This window comes from Equus asinus, chromosome 2 (assembly GCF_041296235.1).
Source record: "Equus asinus isolate D_3611 breed Donkey chromosome 2, EquAss-T2T_v2, whole genome shotgun sequence".
NCBI lineage: Eukaryota > Metazoa > Chordata > Mammalia > Perissodactyla > Equidae > Equus > Equus asinus.
In genome coordinates this window covers 62,179,955-62,203,029 of record NC_091791.1, presented here as the reverse complement: position 1 = coordinate 62,203,029, position 23,075 = coordinate 62,179,955, and the positions used below count along the sequence as shown (strand labels likewise).

The 23,075-nt window shown below is 47.2% G+C and overlaps 1 protein-coding gene across 50 annotated transcripts in view; it reads left to right on the top strand.

Annotated features, from left to right (window-relative positions):
- CAMK2G (calcium/calmodulin dependent protein kinase II gamma) overlaps positions 1 to 23,075 on the top strand; it is a 55,381-nt gene that overhangs the window by 16,463 nt on the left and 15,843 nt on the right. For 25 of the 50 annotated variants that reach the window (XR_011495766.1, XR_011495783.1, XM_070490394.1 and 22 more), the window contains 11 exons: positions 4,915 to 4,969; positions 5,977 to 6,042; positions 8,353 to 8,425; positions 8,568 to 8,670; positions 9,104 to 9,187; positions 9,633 to 9,727; positions 10,377 to 10,499; positions 13,784 to 13,867; positions 14,108 to 14,150; positions 16,731 to 16,793; positions 18,750 to 18,793. Coding sequence is in view for 47 of the 50 variants with exons in the window: in XM_070490394.1 (XP_070346495.1) it covers positions 4,915 to 4,969; positions 5,977 to 6,042; positions 8,353 to 8,425; positions 8,568 to 8,670; positions 9,104 to 9,187; positions 9,633 to 9,727; positions 10,377 to 10,499; positions 13,784 to 13,867; positions 14,108 to 14,150; positions 16,731 to 16,793; positions 18,750 to 18,793 (833 nt within the window). In the remaining 3 variants the exon portion in view is untranslated. The remainder of the gene's footprint in view (positions 1 to 4,914; positions 4,970 to 5,976; positions 6,043 to 8,352; positions 8,426 to 8,567; positions 8,671 to 9,103; positions 9,188 to 9,632; positions 9,728 to 10,376; positions 10,500 to 13,783; positions 13,868 to 14,107; positions 14,151 to 16,730; positions 16,794 to 18,749; positions 18,794 to 23,075) is intronic. The other 25 variants (XR_011495807.1, XM_044757367.2, XM_044757387.2 and 22 more) reach the window with 1 other exon arrangement.

Below are 23,075 nucleotides of genomic sequence, written 5' to 3'. Positions count from 1 at the left end.
TCCCCAAGTGATGCTCACGTGCAGAAGCAGAGGTCTGTGGCTTTGGCATCGTCTTCCAGGTTTGAATCTGAGATTTGCTGTTTGGTAGCTGTGACCTCCAGCACACTATTTCACCCACCTGTGCTTCTGTTCTGTTATCTGTGCCTCTTTATGGAGTTGTGAGAGGGTTCAGCAAGCAAAGGAGGCCTAGGAAATAAATGGAGATAATGGAAGTGGAGATTCCAGCTCCCAGAAGTGATCTTTCCTAAAGCCCTAGTCCCAACTCAGTTCACGAGTTATTCAAGTGAGGCTGCCTTTTACCTTGGGCCCAGGGCCCATTCAGCTAACAGTAGTGTAGCAGAAACAGTTACAAAGAAAAAGAAGAAAACATTAGATTATGACAGAGCAGCTCCCAAATCCTTGCTCACCTGCTCCTGGGGGGCAGCCTCCGTCCTCCACCAGCCCCCACTGTGGACATTAACAGTGACACCTTGTCAGTACTTTTTTGACTGAAGTTTATTAGTTAAAATCTGGCATATTGTTGGGTGGTCTTGTTTTTGTTTTTTGAGGAAGATTAGCTAACTGCTGCCAGTCCTCCTCTTTTTGCTGAGGAAGACTGGCCCTGAGCTAACATCCATGCCCATCTCCCTCTACTTTATATGTGGGACGCCTGCCACACCATAGCTTGCCAAGTGGTGCCATGTCTGCACCCAGGATCCGAACCTGTGAACCCTGGGCTGCCGAAGCAGAACATGCGCACTTAGCTGCTGCACCACCGGGCCAGCCCCTGTTGGGTGCTTTTTAAACATTGGAAATAGTGGCAACATTTGGGTTGTGGCTTTGTCAGGTATGAAACATCAAGTAAGAGCATTTAGGTATTTTTTTGGCTTGTTCTTCCTTTCACAGTTTGTGAAGAACAATAATTAGGTTTATCGCAGTAAATGCTCTATAGTCCTTTTCCCAGATCTTCCTGTCTGTAGATTGGCCTGGCCCTCCTTGGCCTTCATGCCCTCTCATTACTGTGCAATGGGCTGGGTGTCAGATTATTTTATTCCACACATCCATAGCATCCTTTGCTTCTGCCTCACAGCCCTCAAGCACAGTCGTGCTTAGTTACATATTTGTGTAAGTGCTGGTTTAAAGCCTGTCTTCCCCGTTCACCTGGAAGCTCCGAGATGGCAGGGCTGGGTTTTTCTCTTCTTTACAGCCATAGCCGTGGCATGTACAGCCACGCTTGCTTCAGGGAAGGTGCTGAATGAACATTGATGAGCAAGTCAGAATGGCCAAGGCTAGTGGGGACAGGTTGAAGCTCCTTTGCTGAAGAGGATAGAGGAAGTGACTCCCTAGCAGGCAATTCTGCAATATCAAGGATCTTGAAGTTGGTTTGTTTTGGCTTCAAGTCTTGGTTCTACCGTTTAGTGTGACCTTGAATGAGTTTCTTTTGGAGCCTTAGTTTCCTGTCCTGTCCTGGGGGTAGTAGAAGTTACCCCACAGAGTTAATTCAAGGGTTCAGTAAAATAATATGTGTAAAGCACTTGACACGATTCCTAGCACTCAGAAACAGTTCAACTAAGTGTTAGTTATTATAATTTGGCTCATTATTATCAAGAGTCTGCTAGGTAGGCATTTAGAGTGGCACAGTCAAGTTTCTCCTCTTGTTCTCAGTTCCCAGTTAATTTTCTCTACAAATGAAAAAAAAAGAAAAATGACAGCCTTGCTCAGATACGGGGCCTTCCACACCTGTCCCTCCTTGTCTTGGTGGTGCCTTGCTCTGGGGCACAGATTAAAGCCGTTCTCTGGACTAGGTGGCCAGGGAGGATTAGTCTTCCTTTGCTGCTCTTTTCTTCTGACGCCCCTCCCTGCTTTCTCCCACCTGAGCTCTGTGTGTGGCCTTCCTGGAGAAGGACAAGTGCCAGTGACTCCCTGTCTGGGCATAGGCATGGGTGCCTGCACTTTTTGTCCTGTTCTCAGCTCTGCTGTGCTGAGCTGGGGGCTAGCACAGGGGTGAGGGTCCAGGGGGGGCAGGACCAGGCGGCAGGGCTCTCTTGGGAATGGTTGTTAGCATTGTACCTGCTGTCCTGTCAGCTCACCATCCTGCTCTTAGTCACCTCCCTAATGAAGCAGGTCTTTAGCTTCTGGGACAGCTGATTTCCAGGGGATTATTTGTATTACACACTTTAATGCTTTTTAATAGCAAATTTTTAATTAAATGGAGAGTCCTTTTGGAAGCGAGGGAGCAGCAGCTGCAGCAGGACTCAGCGTGAGGCACCAACTTAGGCCAGAGAAGCACAAGTGAGGAGGAAGGGTGGCAGGGCTTTGGGGAGCTCAGTTGAGCATGTCTGGGTTAGTTAGGTGGGAGGGAAGCAGCAGTCTGGCTGTCGCTCCTTCCTTCTGTCATCTGTAGGCCCAGAGAAGTGTGAGCTTGGTTCCCAAGTACAAGAAAAAACAGTTTGAGGAGGAGAATTTTAGAAGTACTACCCACCTTTGATCCCATTGGTAAATCACAGAAATACTGAGTTTGGGTGGAATTTGGGGGTTAAGTAACTTGATCAGATCAAATAAGGTAGGCAACATGAAGTGTAAACAATCTTCAGGGCCTGGTTCTAGCCCGAGCAGGCCTGGGTCCTCATTTGTCAAGTGAGGAGAACCACGTGGCTGTAGTGATGGCTGAGTGCCTGTATTGACTTTCTGGCTGATCTTGCTTTGGTAGCGAGGGAATGTAGGCGAGAGCCTCAGCCCTGATGAAATGCTCTGACACTGGAAATGGAAGCTGTCCTTTGGGGTGGTTGGCAGCCTGGGCCCACTGAGGGAGAGACATGGTGATTTCGTTGTTTCTAAGAACTTCACTGGTTGGTTTGGTGTCAGGCCATTCCTGAAGTGCTCTGTGAGGTGCTCCTGAAACTGCCAAGGATTGAGCGAAGGTCAAACAGAGGGAGCCCTTTGGAACAGAGGTTCCCCATCAAGAGAGTTCAGGTGAGGGAAGGGACAGGAACACCTGGGACAGTTGGCCACAGCATTGAGTTGTGTTTGCAGTAGAATGATGCTCAGGGATTGGTGTTTAATCCAGAGGTGGCTTTGTGGGCAGAAGCTTGAAGAGGAGACCTCAGAAGACATTAGGTTGATTTTTAGCCCAAGAGCTCTGGAGGTGGGGAGTGGGAAGGGATTCTGCGCTCCAAGCTTTTCTTTCAGTTGGTGAGTTACCCTAGTCTGCTCCATGCAGTGGCCTTCTGGACCCATCTGTGATGCTGTTGTAGGTTCATTCGTGAGTGATTTCTCTCCCAGGTTCCATTGCTTTGTTGCCTGAGTATGTGGGCTACTCCGTATTTCTTATAGGAAGCAGTGGTGTAGACCAGTTTTTGGAGGCAGAAAGAGCTGGGTTCACATTTTGACCCACCATATCTTTGGCCTTTGGCCAGGTACTATATGTACCTGAGCCTCCAGTGTCCTCATCTGTAGAATGGGAATAATACTCATCTCAGGGTGGTTGTCAGGAAAAATAAATTCGTAGAAGGCAGGCACTGTGTCCTTCCTAAATCCCACCATCTAGCACAGGGTCCGGCACACAGTAGGTATTCATTAAATGCTTATACAATAAGTAATGTATGCAAAGCGCCTAACACAAAGCCTGGCACTAATACTCACTTAATTCAGTAATCCTCCCTTATTGATGGTTTTACTTTCTGAGGTTTCAGTTACCGACATTCAACTGCGGTCCAAAAATATTAAATGGAAGATTCCAGAAATAACCAATTCTTAAGTTTCAAATTGCGTGCCATTCTGAGTAGTATGATGAAATCTCACGCCGTGCCACTTCGTCTGCTGGGGATATGAATCATCCCTGTGTCCAGCATATCCTCGACTGTATGCACCACCCGTCCATTAGTCACTTAGTAGCCGTTTCAGTTATCAGATCGACTGTCACTGCATCACAGTGCTTGTGTTCAAGTAACCCTTATTTTACTTAATAACAGCTCCAAAGCTCAAGAGTAGTGATGCTGGCAATTCAGATATGCCAAAGAGAAGCCGTCAAGGGCTTTCTTTAAGTGAAAAGGTGAAAGCTCTCAACTTAAGAAAAGAAAAAAATCATATACTGAGATTGCTAAGATCTATGGTAACTTTTATTACAGTATATTGTTATAATTGTCCTATTTTATTATTAGTTATTGTTGTTAATCTCTTACTGTGCCTAATTTATAAATTAAACTTTATCATAGGTATATATGTATAGGAAAAAACATAGTATACATAGGGTTCAGTACTATCGCGGTTTCAGGCATCCACTGGGGGTCTTGGAACTCATCCCCCAAGGATAAGGGGGGACTACTGTAAACAGTTATTTTATCATTGCCTGAGTCTGCATGTTGCCTCTCATGTTTACCATCCTTTGTCCTCACTCCATGTGCCTTCCTGCCGGGCTCTGCCTTTCCAGCTTCTTTCCCTCCTCTTAATTCTCTTCTTCCTATTTACTCCTCTGAAAGAGCTCTCAGGCTGTCACTTCTTGCCATTTTCTGTCCCCCTGTAGTCAGCATAAGTAGTTGCTTCTCACCCTGCATTACCCCATCACGCATCATATCCCAGGACCACCTTCTCTGGGACTAGCCACTCTGGGAAGTTTCCTTCTAGCTTCTCAGGGAAGGTTGCTTTTCTCCTTGTCTTACTTCTTAGCCATGAAGCTTCTGTCTCTTGCCTGCATCTCGGCACTCTGAGATGGCAACCAGAGCGCTGAACCCTGGGGGCTGGTTATGTCTACTCTGTGGCCGTGTAACTTTGGGTTGAGGGGAGCTGGGCATGTTGCCACTTCTCACTGTTGCTCCTTTAGGAGAGAGCCCAATGAGGTTGACAGGATCGGGCAGGGGTAGGGTTGCTGCAGAGGAGAGGAATAGGATTTCCCAGTTTTCTCTCTGTTAATCTCTGTCCCCATCTCCTCTCTTGCAGTGCGCCTCCATGACAGTATTTCTGAAGAAGGGTTTCACTACCTCGTGTTTGACCTGTAAGTGCCATTTTCTGAGGGTGTGGGGGCCTTTCCCTCCAGCTGGCTCAAGATGAAGGCTTGAGAAAAGGCCGAAACTGGGCCTTCAGCCTCTGCTGAGGATCCCTCTCCTTTGCCCGAGGGAGAGGATTTGATTTTTGAACTTCCTCTGGTAACCGGCAGGTTGCTGGGGGGCGGTGGTCTCATTGCTCACTCAGTATTCCCCAGGACTCTGAACCCCAGCATGGCATTGCTCTCACATTTCTGATCAGCAGCACACCCTATGCAGTTGCTTGTTTCTTCTTTCTTGGTGTGTTGTCTTTAGTGGAGAAATAGAATACAGCTCTTTGCATGACCTTAAAAATTCTGGGAAATTGAAAGTAGCTTTTATTAGTCATAAACTGGGCTCTAATTGGTCTCTCCTCCACATTGGTTGTGGTTTAATGTCTTAAAAGTGGCTCTTCACCTCCTGGGAATGGCTCTCCAGTATTTTCAGAGTTGGGGCTTAGTGTCCTTGGTCTCGTTATTCTTCAACTTTAGTAGTAGGTCGGACCTTCTTGGGCAGCTGTATCTTTTTTTTTTTTTTTTTTTAATTTTTTTTTTTTTTATTAATGTTATGATGGATTACAAGCTTGTGAAATTTCAGTTGTACATTTTTGTTAGTCATGTTGTGGGTACATTTGGGCAGCTGTATCTTAATGTTCATATTGGTCTCAAATAAAGCTATAACTTTCTAAGTATGTCGATTATTTTCTCTTAGATTCTCACATGTTTGTCTTTGCCTAAAGTATTAGCTAATCTGTAGGGTATAGAAACAGAAATGTGCAGGAGGAAGGGAGGGCCCGTGTTACCCAAAGGTGAAGCCCCATGTCATTGAAGGATTGAGCATGTTCTGAGCCCTCAGATGAAATGTATGTAAAGTTGGAATTTCTCTAAAAGCTATTCTACAGTGTGACCTGTTACCTTTTGGATGCTGGGGTTGACCAACTGACCTGCCTCCTCTGACCCTATTTGTCTGTCGGTTGCAGTGTTACTGGAGGTGAGCTGTTTGAAGACATTGTGGCCAGAGAGTACTACAGTGAAGCTGATGCCAGGTGAGACGAGGGCCCTTTAGTTCATGTGTGAGTCTTGGCCACCTTGGGGGGCCAGGCGTTGTGCCTATTGGAATAGTCTTTGGGGAAGATCAGAAGAGCTCTTGTCTGGACAAAGGTTCTGTTAGAGCTGGACCCAGGCTGCATTTTGTGGGTGATAATTAAAAGTTAAATATTCAGCACTCCCAGATCAGTGTTTTTGCAAAGCCCTTACAAGTCTCCTTTACCCTTTCACCCCAGAAAAACCTTTTCTTTGCACTACTGTGTATCCCAAGTATGCCCAGAGCCCTCCATACCCCTGCTTCTTTCCTTTAACAAATCTACAGTGTACAAGGCATCCTGGGGATGCTCTAGGGATAGGGGAAACACAGTTCGTATCATGAAGGAGTGGAAACGTCTGGGTTAATGATACGACCAGGAACCTTCTCGGGAGATTTCAGCCTGGATCACCTTGTGTTTTGACCACCATGACCAGCCCTGATTTAGGGCTCCTCAGTCCTGAGGACCATTCTTTGGCCACTCACCTCAGCCCCCAGCCCTCCATGGAAACCCTGGCAGCTCATTCATGTGACACAGCAGAATTCCTCCCACACCGCAGCTCTCGGGTGCTTGTTTGGCCTGCCTTTCCTGCCTCGGCTCCTCCCCTGGCCCTGAGTTTTCTCTGAGGGTGATGTCCTTACAACCTGGTTTTGATCATTCTGCCTGCAGCTTATCTGGCATATGTGGCAACTCTGGCTGCCTCTGGAGAGTCGGGGAGCGCAGCTTCCTCACAAATTTCTCAACCCTGAGAGGCCACTGTTTGCTGATCAACTTCAGATGCTTCAGCCTCAGGAAAAATTCTGGACTAGGGAGATGAATTCCAGTACCAGCAGGGGAGCACCAGGCTCTGGGGTGGGAGGAGGCAGTGATAGCTCAGGGAGGCTGGCAGGGAGGAGGGAGAGCTGGGGGAGTGACTGTACCAGTGGGCTTGGCCTGGCTCTGCTGGGACATTTCTCACTTTTGCCATTTTTGGCCAGAAGGCTCTCCCTGCTAGCCTGGCTCTGTTCTAATTATATATTTCTGTGGAGACTCGCCTTTTCAGCTCAGTCTTAAAGTCTCTTTGGCCTACTCTTGGGCTGTGTCCTGTGGGGAGGCCTGAGCCTCAGCCTTCAGGAGCCCAGTAAAACCCCTTGGCTCTTGTGGAAGCTCCAGCATCAGATTTTAGAGGAAGGAATATTAAGTCCAAGCCACCAGCCCAGCACCCCCAGACCCCAGGCTCTGCAAGCCTGCTCCACATACCTGGTAATACCTGCTGGGTGGGGCTCCATTCTCTGGGACAGAATTCCTCAACCTCAGCACTGCCGACATAGGGTACCAGGTAATTTTTTGTTGTGAGAGCCTTGTCGAGGTTTAGAAGCATCCCTGGCCTCTACCCACTAGATGCCATTAGCACCCTCCCCCTCAGTTATGACAACCAGAAATGTCTCCAAGCATTGCCAGATATCCCCTGGGGGGGAAAATTGTCCCCCAGGTTTTAGCGCTGCTCTAGATTGCCAGTACTCCCTAACAGGTGATTGACTGCAACTGTGGCAGGATGGTTTGGAAGGTGGACAGCCTGATTCAAGAATGAGCAGCTGAATGTGACTCTGGCTCCGTTTGTCTTTTTCTATACAAAATCGATACCAGAAATGCTCGTCAGGTGCCCTGTTTGGAATGCTCTTAAGTACACTATTTCCTAAAGATGTCTGTGTACTTGTTTTATCTCCCCTACTAGATGATAAACTTCAGGGCAGGCACTGGGTCTTATTCATCTTTAGAGTCTGTGTGGTACCAAGCACAATGCCTTTCGGCACTCAGTAAATGCTTAAATGAATGAGTGCACCCACCCCGAAAACAGCTTAGGCTTAGTTGGGCTCTCCTTCCTAAGTTGCCACCACAAGCCTTTTCTCCAAGAAGAGGGGTAAAGAGAAAGAAGGAAGCAGTTGGATGGCCTCTGTTTCTCAGGACGGAGTCTAGGGTATCTTCCAATCTCTTAGAAATGGACAGTGTTGGGCCTTTGCAGTCGAGGGAGGCATGGTAGACCCTGTTCTAGTCTTTCCTCTGAGAGACTAATGGGAGACCCTGGACAAACCACTTAATCTGCCTTGGCCTCAGTTTCTTCTTCTGTAAAATAGGTTGAATTAGATGCTGTCCAAAGTCCAAGGTTCTGGCTCATTATTCAGTGATTCCCTGTGAACCTGTGACCCAGAGTTTTGTGCTTTAGTCCACAGCATGTGGTTGTGGATGAGGTGGTTTAACCTTCCACTGACATTTCTTTTCCTTCTGCTTTTGCAGCCACTGTATACATCAGATTCTGGAGAGTGTTAACCACATTCACCAGCATGACATTGTCCACCGGGACCTGAAGGTACTATCCAGGCTCCCCCTTTGCCTCCTGCTTGTGAAACGTTGGCGCCACCTGGTGCCAGGTGGTGGTACTGCAAGGTCCCATCTAGGCTCCCTCTGGGCCTTAGGGGTGTGCCTCACAAGGTTCTCTCTTCCTTATACAGCCTGAGAACCTGCTACTGGCCAGTAAATGCAAGGGTGCCGCCGTCAAGCTGGCTGATTTTGGCCTAGCCATTGAAGTACAGGGAGAGCAGCAGGCTTGGTTTGGTAAGAGTGAGCCTATCTTTCTGGAATGCAGCCCCCACCCTTCCTCCTCTTCCTGATCTGCCTTCCTCTTTCAGAACTAGAAGCCAGACCCTTAATGGTCCTGGCCTCCTCAGAGACTGGATGAGGGAGAGGGTACAGAGCTCCCCCCGGTCCTATGTGACTCAAAACAGTGAGTCTAGCTATTGTCACACTGTGTTCTTGCTGTCCCTGGGAAGAAGTGGGAGTTCCTGGTAGGCACATGGTCTTACCCTCTGATTTAGAGTCCGGGCATGACAGGAAGGAAGCCTAGCCTGTCATCTCTTGCTGCCCATGTGCTGAGAGCTTATGTAGCAAAAGCAACAGGAGTGAGATGGGACTTGGGGAAAATTGTTGATGTGGATTTAATGAGAGAGAAAGTTGGTTCAGTGTGCCTCTGCCCTCTCTTTTGCTACAGGTTTTGCTGGCACCCCAGGTTACTTGTCCCCTGAGGTCTTGAGGAAAGATCCCTATGGAAAACCTGTGGATATCTGGGCCTGCGGTAAGCCCATTCCACACTCTCAGCTTTTCGGTGTTAAGGGCCCTCAACTTCCAGTGATGGTGAGAAAGAGACATTGCTATTCCTTCCAGGTCCCACAAGTGTCTGGTACATGTGGAATCACGGTGTTTACTTTAGTGCCCCTGGGGTGGCTCTTCCCATCACACCCTCCTCCCCAAGTACTTCCTGGATTATATTTCATCCTTAAAGAGGGATTTGCCTGTGCCTTAGAGGGTGGGTTGTACCTTAAGAAATTCCTGACGTGCTTGGTGACATGAGCAGTGAAGCACAGCAGGAGGAGCTAGTGGCAGAGCATCACTGTCTGCCATCCACTTCTACCTCTGATATGGCCCTTAGCTTTCTGGGTGGCTCCAAGTCCTGTGTGCCTTTTCCTGGTTCATCAGAAAAGTAAGTGACTGACCCCAGTGATCTGTGTTCTGTCTCATAGGGGTCATCCTATATATCCTCCTGGTGGGATACCCTCCCTTCTGGGATGAGGATCAGCACAAGCTGTATCAGCAGATCAAGGCTGGAGCCTATGATGTAAGAACCAGTTTGTTCCCACCCCTCAGGCTCTGTCTAAGGGAGAGGATATGTTTAGTGTGTCACCAGATACAGGGAGTGTCAGGGGACTTTGAGGATCCAGGAATGAGCATAGAGGTCTCAATTCTTGCCACCCTCATCCCAGGGAGCAACTCTTTTGGTATTTTGGTAGCTATAAAATCCATAACAGCCATTTTGGTAGCTATAAAATCAAGGAGCCCACTGAACCCCTTTGATGTATTATTTGCAAAAAATGGCATGGCCATGTGGTATGCTGCATAACCTAGGGATGAGAAGTCTGGCAGCTCCCTCCACTGCAGTGGGGCCTTGGGCACATCATTGAGCCACTGTTCCTCCTAGTAGAGAGATGAAGTTAAACCAGAAGATGTCAGAGTCAGTCGGAGTCCCCCCCAGTAATCCCTGATCTGATACTCTGGCATTCTAACCATGACTGCTCTATTTTCCTTTCTCAGTCTTTAAGTTGACACAGGTCCTGGGATACCCCAGGGTTTCTCTAACTTTCTGACAGGCAGTTTGAGGTAGCACAGAGTATCCCAATTATAGGAGCTGGGATGAAGACAGAACCTACCTTTCAGGGTGTGAGGCTCGCAAATTTCATATTCCTCCTCTCCCTGTTCCTGCTCCTTAGTTCCCATCACCCGAGTGGGACACCGTGACTCCTGAAGCCAAGAATTTGATCAACCAGATGCTGACCATAAACCCTGCAAAGCGCATCACAGCTGACCAGGCTCTCAAGCACCCATGGGTCTGCGTAAGTGTCTTCATCCATGATGGAAGAGCTCAGGGATATCACCTCTCAGTATGCTCTTAGTACCCTCCTTGCCCTCCTTCTTATGAGCAGAGAAGAATCATTCTGGGCCCTGGGAAAGGACTCAACAGATAGGGAGGTGGGTAGCACCTGGAGTCAGTAAATGTCACCAGGAGGAAGTCAGGGAGGAAGATGGGGCTAACTGGCCTTTACCTGTCTCTCCTCTACTCAACTTGTCAGGTGTGATTTGGTTCTGATCTTGAATGAGGGCTTAGGTTGATCATTGCCGTAGGTAATAGGGTTAGGTAATAGGTTTAGGCTTGGGAAATAGGGTGCATATTCAGATCTCAGCTCTCATACAATTCTAATGGAAGTGGGACTGAGACTTAAATAAATAAAAGGGGCCTCTGAGCACTTAAAAAGGACCCTGAAGTTCAGTCATAGAACTCGTCCTAGGAGAGCCCCCTAGGCTATCAGTGTGGGTCTACATCCTCTGTTTTCATATGCAATTCTATCAAGCTAAAATATTTGTTTTCAAACAAGGAAGAAGGTATGCTACGTTTAGGCCTCCTGACACCAGTGATGCGTTTATTTATTGGTCCTTTCTTGTGTTTACTGAATGCCTCTTTGGTGCTGGTCACCCTGCGGATGCTGAAAATACAAAGATGAATGAGGCATGATCCTTTCCCCAAAAGATTTCAAAAATTACCTGGGGAGACAGGACTCAAACAGACAACCACTCTGCAATGTGACCAGTACATAAACAAATCTAATGAGCACACAGGAGCTCCCACTGTCCCTGGTGGGCAATGCGATTACTGAAGGTTGCATGGGGGAGGTGACCTCTATCCTGGTTCTCGGCACATGACTAGGAGTTCCCCAGGATGATAACCTACAAACAGAGGTTAGCATGGTCCATAGTGAGAGGCCCTGGGAAATTGTGGCAAGTTTAAGGAATGTTAAGTAGTTTGGTTGTAGATGAAGGTATGATTACAGGAATGCAAGAGAATGAAGCCAAAAAGAGTTCATGACATAAAAGTTTCTGCCTAAGTTTGAATTTTATTGTGAAAGCATAGGGAAGCATTCAAGGGCTTCAAAGAGGGAATGAAATGTGCAATTAAGAAAGATAACTTTGGAAGCTGTATAGGAAATGGAATTAAAGAAGAAAGAGCCTGGGGACAGAGAGCTTAGGAAGCTGTTGTAATTATCTAAGCAAGACCAGATGAGATCTAAGCTAAGGATAATGATTGGAGAGTGGGTAGTATGGCAAGGAGTGGACAAATTTGAGAGACATTTGGGAGATAGAATCAAAAGGAGTCAGCTGGACCAGTTGACCAGTTGGATTTGGGGGGTAAGGAGAGAGAGGGATCGATGGGGACTGTCATGTTTTGAGTTGGTAACTGAGCAGAGGGTTGTACCATTTACTGACCCAGAGAAAACCCAGAGGAGGAGCCAGTTTGTGAGAAAAGATGATGATTTTAGTTTTGTACATATTGAGTGTCGTGTCAGGACCTCTAGCTGGAGACATTCAGTCAGTAGTTATAAATGTGGTTCTAGAGATTAGAAGAGAAGTTAAAAATTGGAAATGCAGGTGGCAGTTATTTCTGTATGGGTGATGTTTAAGCTGTAGAAATAGATAAATCATTTCTCTGCTGATCGAATTCTTACTGGGGGCTTGTATTGCTTCATAAGAGAAGAGATGGCCACCAAACACAAGCATTTAATGACAGGGAGAGTTAGAGGAGCCAGCAAAGGGGACTGAGAATGAGAACTTCCATGGTAGGAGGAGGAGCAGGAGCAGGAGATCCTAAGAAACAGGAAGTCTCAATAAGGGAGCCTCTGTGGTCAGATGCTTCAGAGTCCATGATAAAGATGGAAAAAAGTCCATTGGCTCTGACCAATTAGAAGCCAATATTTTGTTATTTCAATGATAGAGGCAATGTTGTGAGAGAGACCGAAGCCTGTTTTTGGTGAGGTGAAGAGGGAATGGGGGTGAAAAGAGAAAAAAATGGTACTATTTAAAGAAGACAGATGAGTCAGGGGTTTTTTCATTTTTGTTGAAGATTTTATTTAGGGAAAGGCTTGATTATGATGTATAGACTGCAGAGAAGCATATAGTCCAGAATAAGAGATTAAAAATATTCAGTAATTAAGGAAGCAAAGGTTTGGATAGCAAAAGAGAGGGGGGCTCCCAAGCCCAGGTCAAGGGGTCGACACTGGATATGAGGGATGAAACTTCTGAGACCCGGGTTTAGGTTGCAGGGGGGTGAAAATCAGCTTGTGGGGTGGAGGCTAATGTTGAAGGAGGAGTTCTTTGCTTGATTATCTCTGATTTCTTTTTGTGGAGAAATTTACACTTTGAAGAAGGAGGTGAAATACAAGACTCGGGGAAGGTAGAAAAGGTTGGGAGAGTTGCTTTGGGAACTAGGAAAAGGAGTGGTCCAGGGATGAGGGGGAGGATTGTGGGGCGGCCCTGTGGGGTTGTGGGCACCGGGCTGCATGTTGTAGGATTTATTTTTCTAGCAGACTGGCTGAGACACCAGCAGCAAAGGGAGGAGGTGAGAAACTTAAAACAGGCACTCAAGAATTGGGAAAATATTACACTCTGGGGGTCATTTTTGTGGGCCCCAGCCTCCACCATCCTATATATCTCAGTAGCCCCTGAGAACATCACTGTATTATGATATGAAATAATGATCGATACTTGTGTTCATGACCCTGAGTCATCAAGGCAATATAAATCGTTTCCAGTGGACTCTGTTTAAGGAGGAAGGAAGTTATACATTGAAGAAAAATTCCCATCCAAAAGGTCAAGACCCTTAGCTTCTCAGATGACAGCTTCATTCAGGACCTTGTTGGGGTGTGTTGAGAGCAATGAACCTTGTCTGTAGAGAGCAGGAGCTCTGTCTGTTCTCTGACTGCTCAGAATCTGGATGCAGTAGATGCACAGTGTACGGTAGTAGAAGGAGTAACTGCAAGAGGATCACAACACACAGGACACTCTCTTCCGTTCTGTAGCTTCCATTTCCCAAGGAAGAGTAGAGTGCTCTCTCAGACGCTCTCATTTAGCATCAATTATCAGGGGTGTTTTCATGTTCACATTATTGTTCTTACATAACCTTGAGTTTTGGGTGGTGCTTTTATTCTAAAAGCATTTTCACATCTATGACTTCATTTTCTCTTTGGAGCAACTCTAGGATGGCTGAGCACAGCCATCAGTGCTGGGCCTATGGTGAGTGGCAGAGGATCTGGCTGGGGTCTCACAGGCCTGTCTGTTTGGCTTCCAGCAACGATCCACAGTGGCATCCATGATGCATCGTCAAGAGACAGTGGAGTGCTTGCGCAAGTTCAACGCCCGGAGAAAACTGAAGGTGAGTCTTGTCTTCCGGGCTGCCAGCATGCTGAAATCATACCTTTTGACAGTGCATTCCCTGCCCCATCACAGAAGGAAGCTTCCCTCCTGGCTGGAGCTAAGTATGAAGGTTGTACATGTTGGAGGGCCCCAGAAACCTGATGTCCTCAGGCTCTAGCCAGCAGCTGCCCTCTGCCTGAGACCAGGCCATGCTTTTGTAGAGTCCAGTTGAATTCACAGGACCCTCTTCTTTCCCCAGGGTGCCATCCTCACGACCATGCTTGTCTCCAGGAACTTTTCAGGTATGTTTTCACAGCTGTGCACTTTAATTCCACCGAGGTGAGTGGGTCGGAACGGGGCATTACCAACCCAGTGCTGGATGTCTTGGGCATCGCCTTGACCAAGATGATGAGGATCCTGTTTTGAGGGGCTGCTACTGCTGAGTTCTGTAACCTGAGGTTTGGGGGGCTTCACTTGACTTCAGATTTATGAACTCTGTTCCCTAGAACCTCTCAAGGAGTAGCCCGCTCAGCCTCTCATTTGCCTTGTCCCTGGGGATTCTTATTTAATTCTCTGAAGACTCTCAGCACTTTAAGATTTTAGACAGTCGGTAGGGTGTTGGAGGATGTGCTGGGGAAAAGAAAGAGATGAAGTGTAGTCAGTCTTCTCAGTTGCCACAATTCATTTGCCAACTGGGATGATCTCTACTTACTTCATTGTGTCCGAGTAGAGATGACTAATAGAAGCTATTCCAAGCATTTAAACCTTTTACAGTGACTGTGCTTAAAATATTTTCTGTGATACCAGCTGTAAAAGTGAAGAAATAGAGACCAGCAGGGCGGAGAGAAAGGAACTTGCTTAAATTCTTCTGAGGAATTGGGAGAGTTGGGACCTGTGATTTGTAAATCATATTTGACATTTTCTTTTTAAGATGCAAGACACTCCATCCTCCCCACCCCCACCCCCATCATTGTTTGCCCGCAATTGGGAAGCACAGTGGCTTTTCTGTAAGGAAGAGATTAAAGACAGGACTCAACCGAAGACAGAAAGGTCTTTTCCCAGCTTGCCTTTTCCTCTAGTCTTCCCTCCCCCTAACTCCCAGTCCCACTGTTTTGGTTCAAGACACCCATTTTCTCATTCTCATAACAAGACTCCCTCCCTTGCTTTCCTTCCGCACTGCCATGAAGAGGGGATTGTGTGGGAGGCTCGGATGGGCAGCCATTCTGGGCAGAGGTTGCTCCCTTGAGCTCAAGCCCCAGTAGGCTCATCTGTACTGCTTCCAGGTGACGTAAGGGCCCTGGCTCTGAGGATGCTGCAGGCAAGAAGACCTGGGGCTTCGTGAGCTCTAGCCTGAGCGAGAGCCACAGGGCTCCAAAGGGTCAGTACTGGAGAGTGAGCTGGGGGACTGTCCTGCCTCAGGCTTATCCCCTATGACCTTGATTTGAGGCTCCTTCTTGTGTTGTGGGTGCCCAAAAGGGGAAGGCTGTGGCTCTGGGTTCCCCTCTCACAAGTGAGCACAGGAGGGCACAGTTGACTGCCTTCAACAGAGATAGAGCTATAGTCCCACATCATGCTTCTTGTCCTCTAATTACTTGCAGTTTCTACTTTCTGGGTTTAAGAGCCTTTCTAGAGGATGCTTAAGGGCATTTCTGTGCTGATCCTGGAATGGTGATCTGTTCTCTCTGAGTGGAAGAAATTGTAAGACAGGCTACTGGGAAATCAATAGCATGTGCCCTGTCCTGTAGCCTCAGACCTCCACATCAACCTTTCACCATCCATTTTTGGAAATCGCTGTCCTGGTTTTAGGAAATTGGTCTCTGTTAGGACAAAGCACTTTCACTCATCCCTAAAGAACCTCCTGTCCTTGATGTCTAGATCTCGTCTGGCCTTTGAGCTGACTTTGCCCTGGGTCAGAGGAGACAAGAAAAAAATGCTGCAAGCATTCCAGGATGTCCTCTTCTGCCCTGACTCTGGGACAGGTGAGGACAGAGCCTGTCTCCAGAAGCTTCTGCAGAAAGAGGTGTCTACAGGTATTATAATGAAGAAAGAGCACCTGTTTGTTTTTTTAGGAACAAGCTAGGCTGTTTTCTGGACCCCGAATCATGGGTGCAGCTTAGCCCTGGACTTGAGCAGATTGGCTAATGGTGAAATCAGGGCTTCTAGAATGTATTGCTTTAGCAGCCTTTGTTTTCTTTCTGGGGGCTCTTGTCTTCGGCGTCTTCACCCTCAGAACACTGTGAAATACAGGTCGAGAAAAGCTGCCTCTCCTGGCTACCTGCCTTGAAGAGGGAAAGTGACCTGTGTCTTTGAGGAGCTGGCAGATGTGGAGCGAACACAGAGCATCAGTGAACTTAGCTGCACAAGGACTGGGGACCCTCCCTGGGCCCCAAGTGCCAGTCTCTCTACTGTTTGGAATGTGACCAGAGGAAAGAGCTACCCCTGCTTCAGGCTCTCTGATAATGTCTTCATTCAGTTCCCCTAAGGAGGAGGGTCTGAAAGTGAAACTCAGTTTTTTTGCAGTCTTCAGCTAGGGCTAGGCTACCTCAGAAAGGATGCCGCCTCTCACCAAGTCAGGCTGTTACCTGTAGGCCCTCACCTGAGGTGGTCGTGGGACAGCTGCTGGAGCCGTGGTGTTCCGCACACCCTGTCTGAGCCTGGTCCTCTCAGGTCCCCAGACTGCTGCAGGGTTGGCTGCACCTGCTCATCAGCCTGCCACCAGCGCCTTCGCTCCCCCAGCTCGGCTGGCTTGGCCACGCCGCCTGGGCCCTGCTGTGCGTGGGCGGCCAGCGGGTTCTCGCGCCTCATGCTGGGGCATGCTCGCTGCTGACTGGCCCCCGTGGCTTTGCGGCAGCTCTGTGCACTGAGAGATTGTATCCCCTCAGTTGGCAGGCAGAGCTCCGCCCCCGCCTCGCCTGCCGCGAGCGCCGCCGGCCTGGCCGGGCAAGGTACGTGGCATGAGTCCTCCCCGACCGCCTGCCTCGGCTCCCTGCCACCCCACCAGGAGGGCCAGCATGCCAGGCCCACTCACCAGGGAGGCGAGTCCCATGCTTGCGGGCTGAGATGGGCATGCCAGACAGACCACCTAACTTGGCATCTGCGAGCGCATTGGTGTTACGGAGCTCCCTAACCAGCCATGCATGCTGGGCGCTTGCCAACTCTCAGGAGGCAATAGCCTGGGGACATGGAGCTGGGCAGCAGAAGGCTTTCCTCCAGATGGTCCTGGCCTGCCTGTGAGGGCTGCAGCCAGAGGTGGCCCCCAGGGACAGCCCTGGGCATGGCCTGGAGCTGCCCAGTGCTAGGACTGTGGGAGACCCCACAGAGGAAACCAGGCCCTCAAAATTGTGAAGTCTGGCATTTGCAGCCCTGAAAGTTTGAAAGGCTATAGAATGCAGAAGCTGTGGAGGCAGCCATTCCTGGGTTTGGATCTTAACCCTGCCACACCCTGAACAAGTCACGTCAGCCTTAGTTTTCTCATCTCTTCACTGGGGCTGATAAATAACACGGCGATGATTAAGATCATGTATGTTGATGGCTCTCAACTCTGCCTGTGTAGGACAGCTTGTGAAAAATCCTAATGCCAGGACCCTACCCCAGACAAATAAAATCAGAATCTCTAGGCCATGGAATAAGAATACGCATTTTTTTTTTAAGTTCCTCAGGTGATTCTAGTGGGCAGGCAGAGTTGAGAACTCTGATGTATGTAAAGCACTTAACACAGTAGGTGGTCAGGCCACAGTAGTAAACACATTAAAAATATAAGTTTCAAATCACCCCAGCATGACTGGAGATGGGACCAAAGGCCGTTTTTGGGGGTCAGAATTCTTGTGATGGAAGGACCTCTATTCTCACTGGAGAGAGGTGGGACTCAGCTTGGGTAGGAATGGGCACCTGAAGGAAAGAACGGCAGCAATAGTGACAACGGTTAGTACTTAAAGTACTTGCTATGTGCTAATAAGCACTCTGCATGATCCCATTGGATCCCCTCCAATAGAGGAAGAAACTGAGATTCAAAGAGGTTAAGAAACTCACTCAAGATCCCACGGCTAGCAAGTGGTGGAACCAAGATGCAAACCCAGCAAAGTCCAGGTAGATCAGACAGTTGGGCTGATTCTGTCACCTCCCAGACTCTCATCCACTGTCTGCTCCCTTCCTGTGGCCTTTATGGCCAGCAGGCATCACCAGTCTTCCTGCACAGAGCTCATCAGTTTTGAGCATTACCCTGTGCCTGGATAGAATCTGTTTAATACCTCATTATTCTGCCCAGTCCTTCCTGCTCAGTGGGTCCACAAAGTGGACGCTGAGGAAAGGGTGGCAGATAGGACCCAGTAACTGGGTCTGGGTGAGGACCTGCCCAGTCAAGGCTTCAACCCCCTGGCAAAACCCTCCTGTAGGTGGTCCTGGTCTGTGTCTCTGTCTGTCTGTCTGTCCTCACATCTGGTCTCCTTCGTAAACTGTGACACTTTTGTTTCTTGAGAACACTCAGGAGATGTCTTGCATCCTTCCAGCTTGGCCGTCCCAAGAAACTCCATGGCATCTAGGGACGGAGCCCTCACCTTTCACCCTGGCACAGTTGCCAGGCCTGGGTAGAAGCTGTCAAAGGCAGAGTTCCCAATGGCCCAGGCAGCTCCGATACTGAATGTGGTTTCTCCTCCTAAGCATAGTGTGTCACTGTCTCTGCTGAGCCCCTTTCCAGGAGATCCTGGGGTGCCACCCAGAGAGTCTCATGCTGCTTGAGATGCCCTTCTTGCTTTGAGGCTGTCAGGAAGGGCCTCTTCCAAGGGTTTCAGGAGACTCCTGGCCCCTTGTCAGACACAGCAGTCTCTTGAGGATCCAGCTACCAGATTTCAGGTTGGGGAGAGGGTACAATGCAGGAGACTTGATTTTCCTCTTTGTTTTCACAGCTGCCAAAAGCCTATTAAACAAGAAGTCAGACGGTGGTGTGAAGGTAGGTGTCTCCACTACTCCAGCCTGAGACTGGCCTCTCCCTCCCAACTGTCACTACAGGGAACTCTTGACACCTTGTTCCCCCTTTCCCCGGGAAGCTTCCTATCTTTGCTTTTCTGCTTTAAACCAGAAACCTTTGTGCTCAGAACAGCAGGTTCCACTGGCCTGAGAGGGCAGAAGGGAGACATGTTTCTCCTGACCCTAGCTTGATCACAAAGACTCAGGGGAAGGGATCTAAATTATAGTTTACTAGAGTTGAGTCCTGAACCTGACTTCCAGACACAAGCTTCGTCTCCAGTGCTTGACTCTCTGGATTTTTCAGGTCCTGTGGTTAATCTTTTTTTAATTTTATTTTTATCAAATGAAAGCAGTTTGCCTGGTTGACTCAGGGTACAGGGCTTGGAACCTGAAGCCACTATCTTTTTGTTTTTTTCCTTCTCTCCAAAGCAGTTCCAGAACTCAGTTCAGATGCCACTAAGTAGAAGTGTCTTAAACTTTCTCAAGGCATAAGCTCCTCAGAAACAGGCGAGGGATGCGTTGTATCAAAGCTCCTTCACATTTGGTGAGGGAGCTTTTCTTGGGACATCAGGGCAAGAGGAGGGAACAGGGCCCACAGGGACCAGCAGGAAGCTCTAGTGGGAGTGGCTGCTTTGCCAAGGTGGAGGAGAGGTGGCTGGGGGTCCTCACAGGGCCCAAGGTATTATGTAGATGCTTTGGGGGCAGAAAGGGGCCTGGGGCTGGGACATTGGATAGGAGTTCATGCTGTCTTGAAGTCTACCAGTTTACGCCATAGAGAATTTCAAACCATGAAATTCCAGTGAAAGTTTAAATTGGGCCTTTCCCTAGAATCTTATGTCCCCAGCTAAGATATACACGTGTGCCCCATTCCCTTCCCCTTACCCCTTTCTCATTCTCTGTTCTCTGCATGCCTGCTTCTGTGTACTTCTGCCCCAAGGAGGGGAGCTTGGGCTCCGCACACACCTGCTAACATGGAGCTGGGGTTGACTGGCAGCCCCCAGTTACAGGGACATGGGCTAGATGGGTGGAGCCAAGTTGGAAAAGCTGGCGGGTTTAGTTGGAGAGTGATTTTGCATATTTCTATCTGGGAAAGAAGCTAGAATCAGCCAGTCTTTACAAAATATTTAGTAAGTACATATCAGAAGCCCGGTGCTGAACTCAGGTCTAGGGACACACAAGAGGTATAAGAGGCGATACAGTTTTTGTCTAACCTTAGGAAGTTGCAAGGTTAATTCAAGAAGAAAATGGACACCTGGAATCAGCTAAGCACTGAATGGTATATGGTACTGGATCCTACATGGGATAGTTCAGTCCAAGAAGCTTCTGGGGAAAAGCTTATGGGAGAAAGCTTAAAGGATGTAAGAAGATTAGAACCAAGGCAGTGATTACCTCTAGAGAATGGGATTGGAGGTGAGGACAGGGGAAGAGGATGACCTTTTGTTTTTTACTTTGTACAAAGTAAATGAGAATGTGTTACTTCTGTAACTTAAAAACATCAAAACAATATTTTTATGGGTTCTATTATACATGTTGATGTTCTCTGCCCAACTGGAACATGGGGTGTGTGGTAGTGGGATATAAAAAATACAGCTAGATTAATCTGTTTGAGTAGAGGAATTGGAGGTTTGTGTGTTAGACCAGTAGAAATGCCATAGACCACTGAGCAGGAGGGCTATGGTAAGAGTGACGTTTTTGAGATTTGGGTAAAAGTGTAAGGGCAAATAGAAGAGGGTAGGAGCTAGACACAGAGGCATCAGTTAGGATTTGTTATAATCTGGGTGTAGGGTGAAGAAAAGGTACTTTAGAAATAGAAAGGGTTAATGTTCAAAGTACTTTACCACCAGAAGAGCATAGAGATCAAGCAATTGGAATAGGTGCTGCCAGCGGGTAATTGGTCCAGCCATACCCATGAATGCTGGGATCTAATTGGTTATAAGTTCTGATTAGATGTATGTCAAAGGAAGTTCACATTGGATATGGGGGACTAAAAGAGGATCCATCAAAGATAATGTCAAAGTTCCTTGAATGTTAAAAGAAATGGTGATATCTCTGCTAGAAATGGGAGTAGTTGTGAAGGAATGCCCATTTTGGTGGGAAGAGAAGTTTTGTTTTGACCACATTGAGACTGAGAGACAAATGGAGGGAGATCTGTCACCACTTGGGTGGTGGAGAGGTCTTTAAAGTTGCTGGGAAATACCTAGTGTAGCCCAGGGAGGAGGTCAGCACTAGACATGCAAATAAGGACTCTGGAGTGAGTCACCTGAGTCCACTCACTCAGCCAATTCTGTGTCTCAGGAGCTGGGAAGGCAGCAACATAATCCACCCTTCAAGGTGTTCACAGTGAGAGAGAGACAGGGAAACTACCAGCTCACGTGTGGTCTAGTAAGGTCTGTAAGGGAGGTGTGCACAGGGCAGGTGCTGGGGGAGCAGAGAGATGAGCATCTGAAGCAGAACAGGAAATTTTCTGAAGAGGATGGCCCATCAACTGAGTTTGAAGGTCTAGTTGGATTCTGCCAGGTTAAGGAAGGGAGAGGAAGGGGAAGGATGTTTCAGGCAGAGGGAATAGCGCATGTGAAGATGCGCAAGTTTGAAACAGCATGACGACTCTAGGAACTTCAGTAGCTTCTGTATAGCTGAAGCCAAGAGTGATTGCAAAATAGGACTGGAAATAAAGCAGTGACAGCTGAGATGGTGGTAGAGGATGGATAAAGGAGCCATTAAGGGCAGGTTTCTCGGAGAACTTTCTAGGTGCTAGCCTCAAGGATGAGTGTTAGGTACAGCCATGTAAGATTAGCCTAAGGAGCTAGTTAGAAATACACAGATTCCAGGGTCTAGCCTGGAATTCAGATTCAGGAAGCCTTGAGTGGGAGGCAGAATCTGAATTTTGATAATACTCTCCTCCCTCCATATGAATCCAAAGCACATAAAGGTTTAACAGTCTGGGAAAGGCAAAATTTCAGGGTTATCTGTTATTAAGGGGCTGGAAGAAGAAGAGGAATTGGCAAAGGAAATGGAGAAAGAACAAAGAGGTGGAGGAAGAACAGAGGTGTGCAACAATGTCGGACCTTACGGAATGCTGAGAAGGATGAGGGCTAGGCAAACAGAATCATTAGATAAATTGCTTTAAATGAGAACATATGTGGGAAACCTAGCCCAGTGTCTGACCTTGATATGTGCTCAGTAGATGAGTTTTATGCATACCAAAATACTGAATATAGTGGTGGGACCAGAGGCTAAAATGCAAGTGTTTAAGAAGGGAATGACCAACCAAAATGAAAAGACCGATAACAGACAGATTGGGGAAAATATTCACAGTAGGTGCAACAGGAGGAGTTAATATTTTTATACAAAAGAGCTTTCTCTAATAAATAAGAATCCCCCTAAAACACAGTAGAAAAGTGGTCAAGGAAGATGAACTGACAATCTGAAAAAGAGGAAGGAAGTAGAACTGGTTAACAAATGTGGATGTTCAGCCTCACTAGTATTAGAGAAATACAAGTTGCCATTTTTTGACTCTTAAGTTCGTGATAGTAGTGTAAATCGGAATGGCCCCTTCTGAAACAGCATGTGTGTCAAAAGCCATAAAAATGTCCCTACCTTTTTTACCCTTTAATTCTACTTCTGGGAATTTATCCTAAAGAGATAATTCAAAATATGGAAAAACTGAAAGCAGAAACATTCAGTATGACATTATTTATAACTGGGAAAAGATTGGAGACAATCTCAAACGTGAATAAAATAATGACTAAATACTTATGGGAAATCCATTTAATAGACCATTACAAAGTTATTAATTTTCATAACTATATAAGATGGAAGTGTTTTATAGTAAGTGGCAAAAGTGAGATATAAAGCAGTACATACACTATTGTCTAAATTTTGTTTTTAAAAAACCGTGTAGATTAAATATGAATATTAACATGATTATATTCAGTATATATGTGGATAGAAAAAGAACTGGAAGAAAACCTAGCGAAGTGTTAATGGTAACTTCACTGGACGATGGGAATTTGAGAAACTTTTATTTTAAACATTTTTCTGTATTTTCTACATTTTTCACCTACAGTGTGCATTACTTTGATAATCAGAATAAAAATCAAAATACTATTTATTTTAAAAGTAAGGCATAAACTTGTATATAGCTTATAATCACATTTTTAAATAGTATAAGAAAAGACTGGCAGGGGCTGGCTCTGTGGCCAAGTGGTTAAGTTCACGCTCTCTGCTGCGGCGGCCCAGGGTTCGGATCCTGGGTGCGGACATGG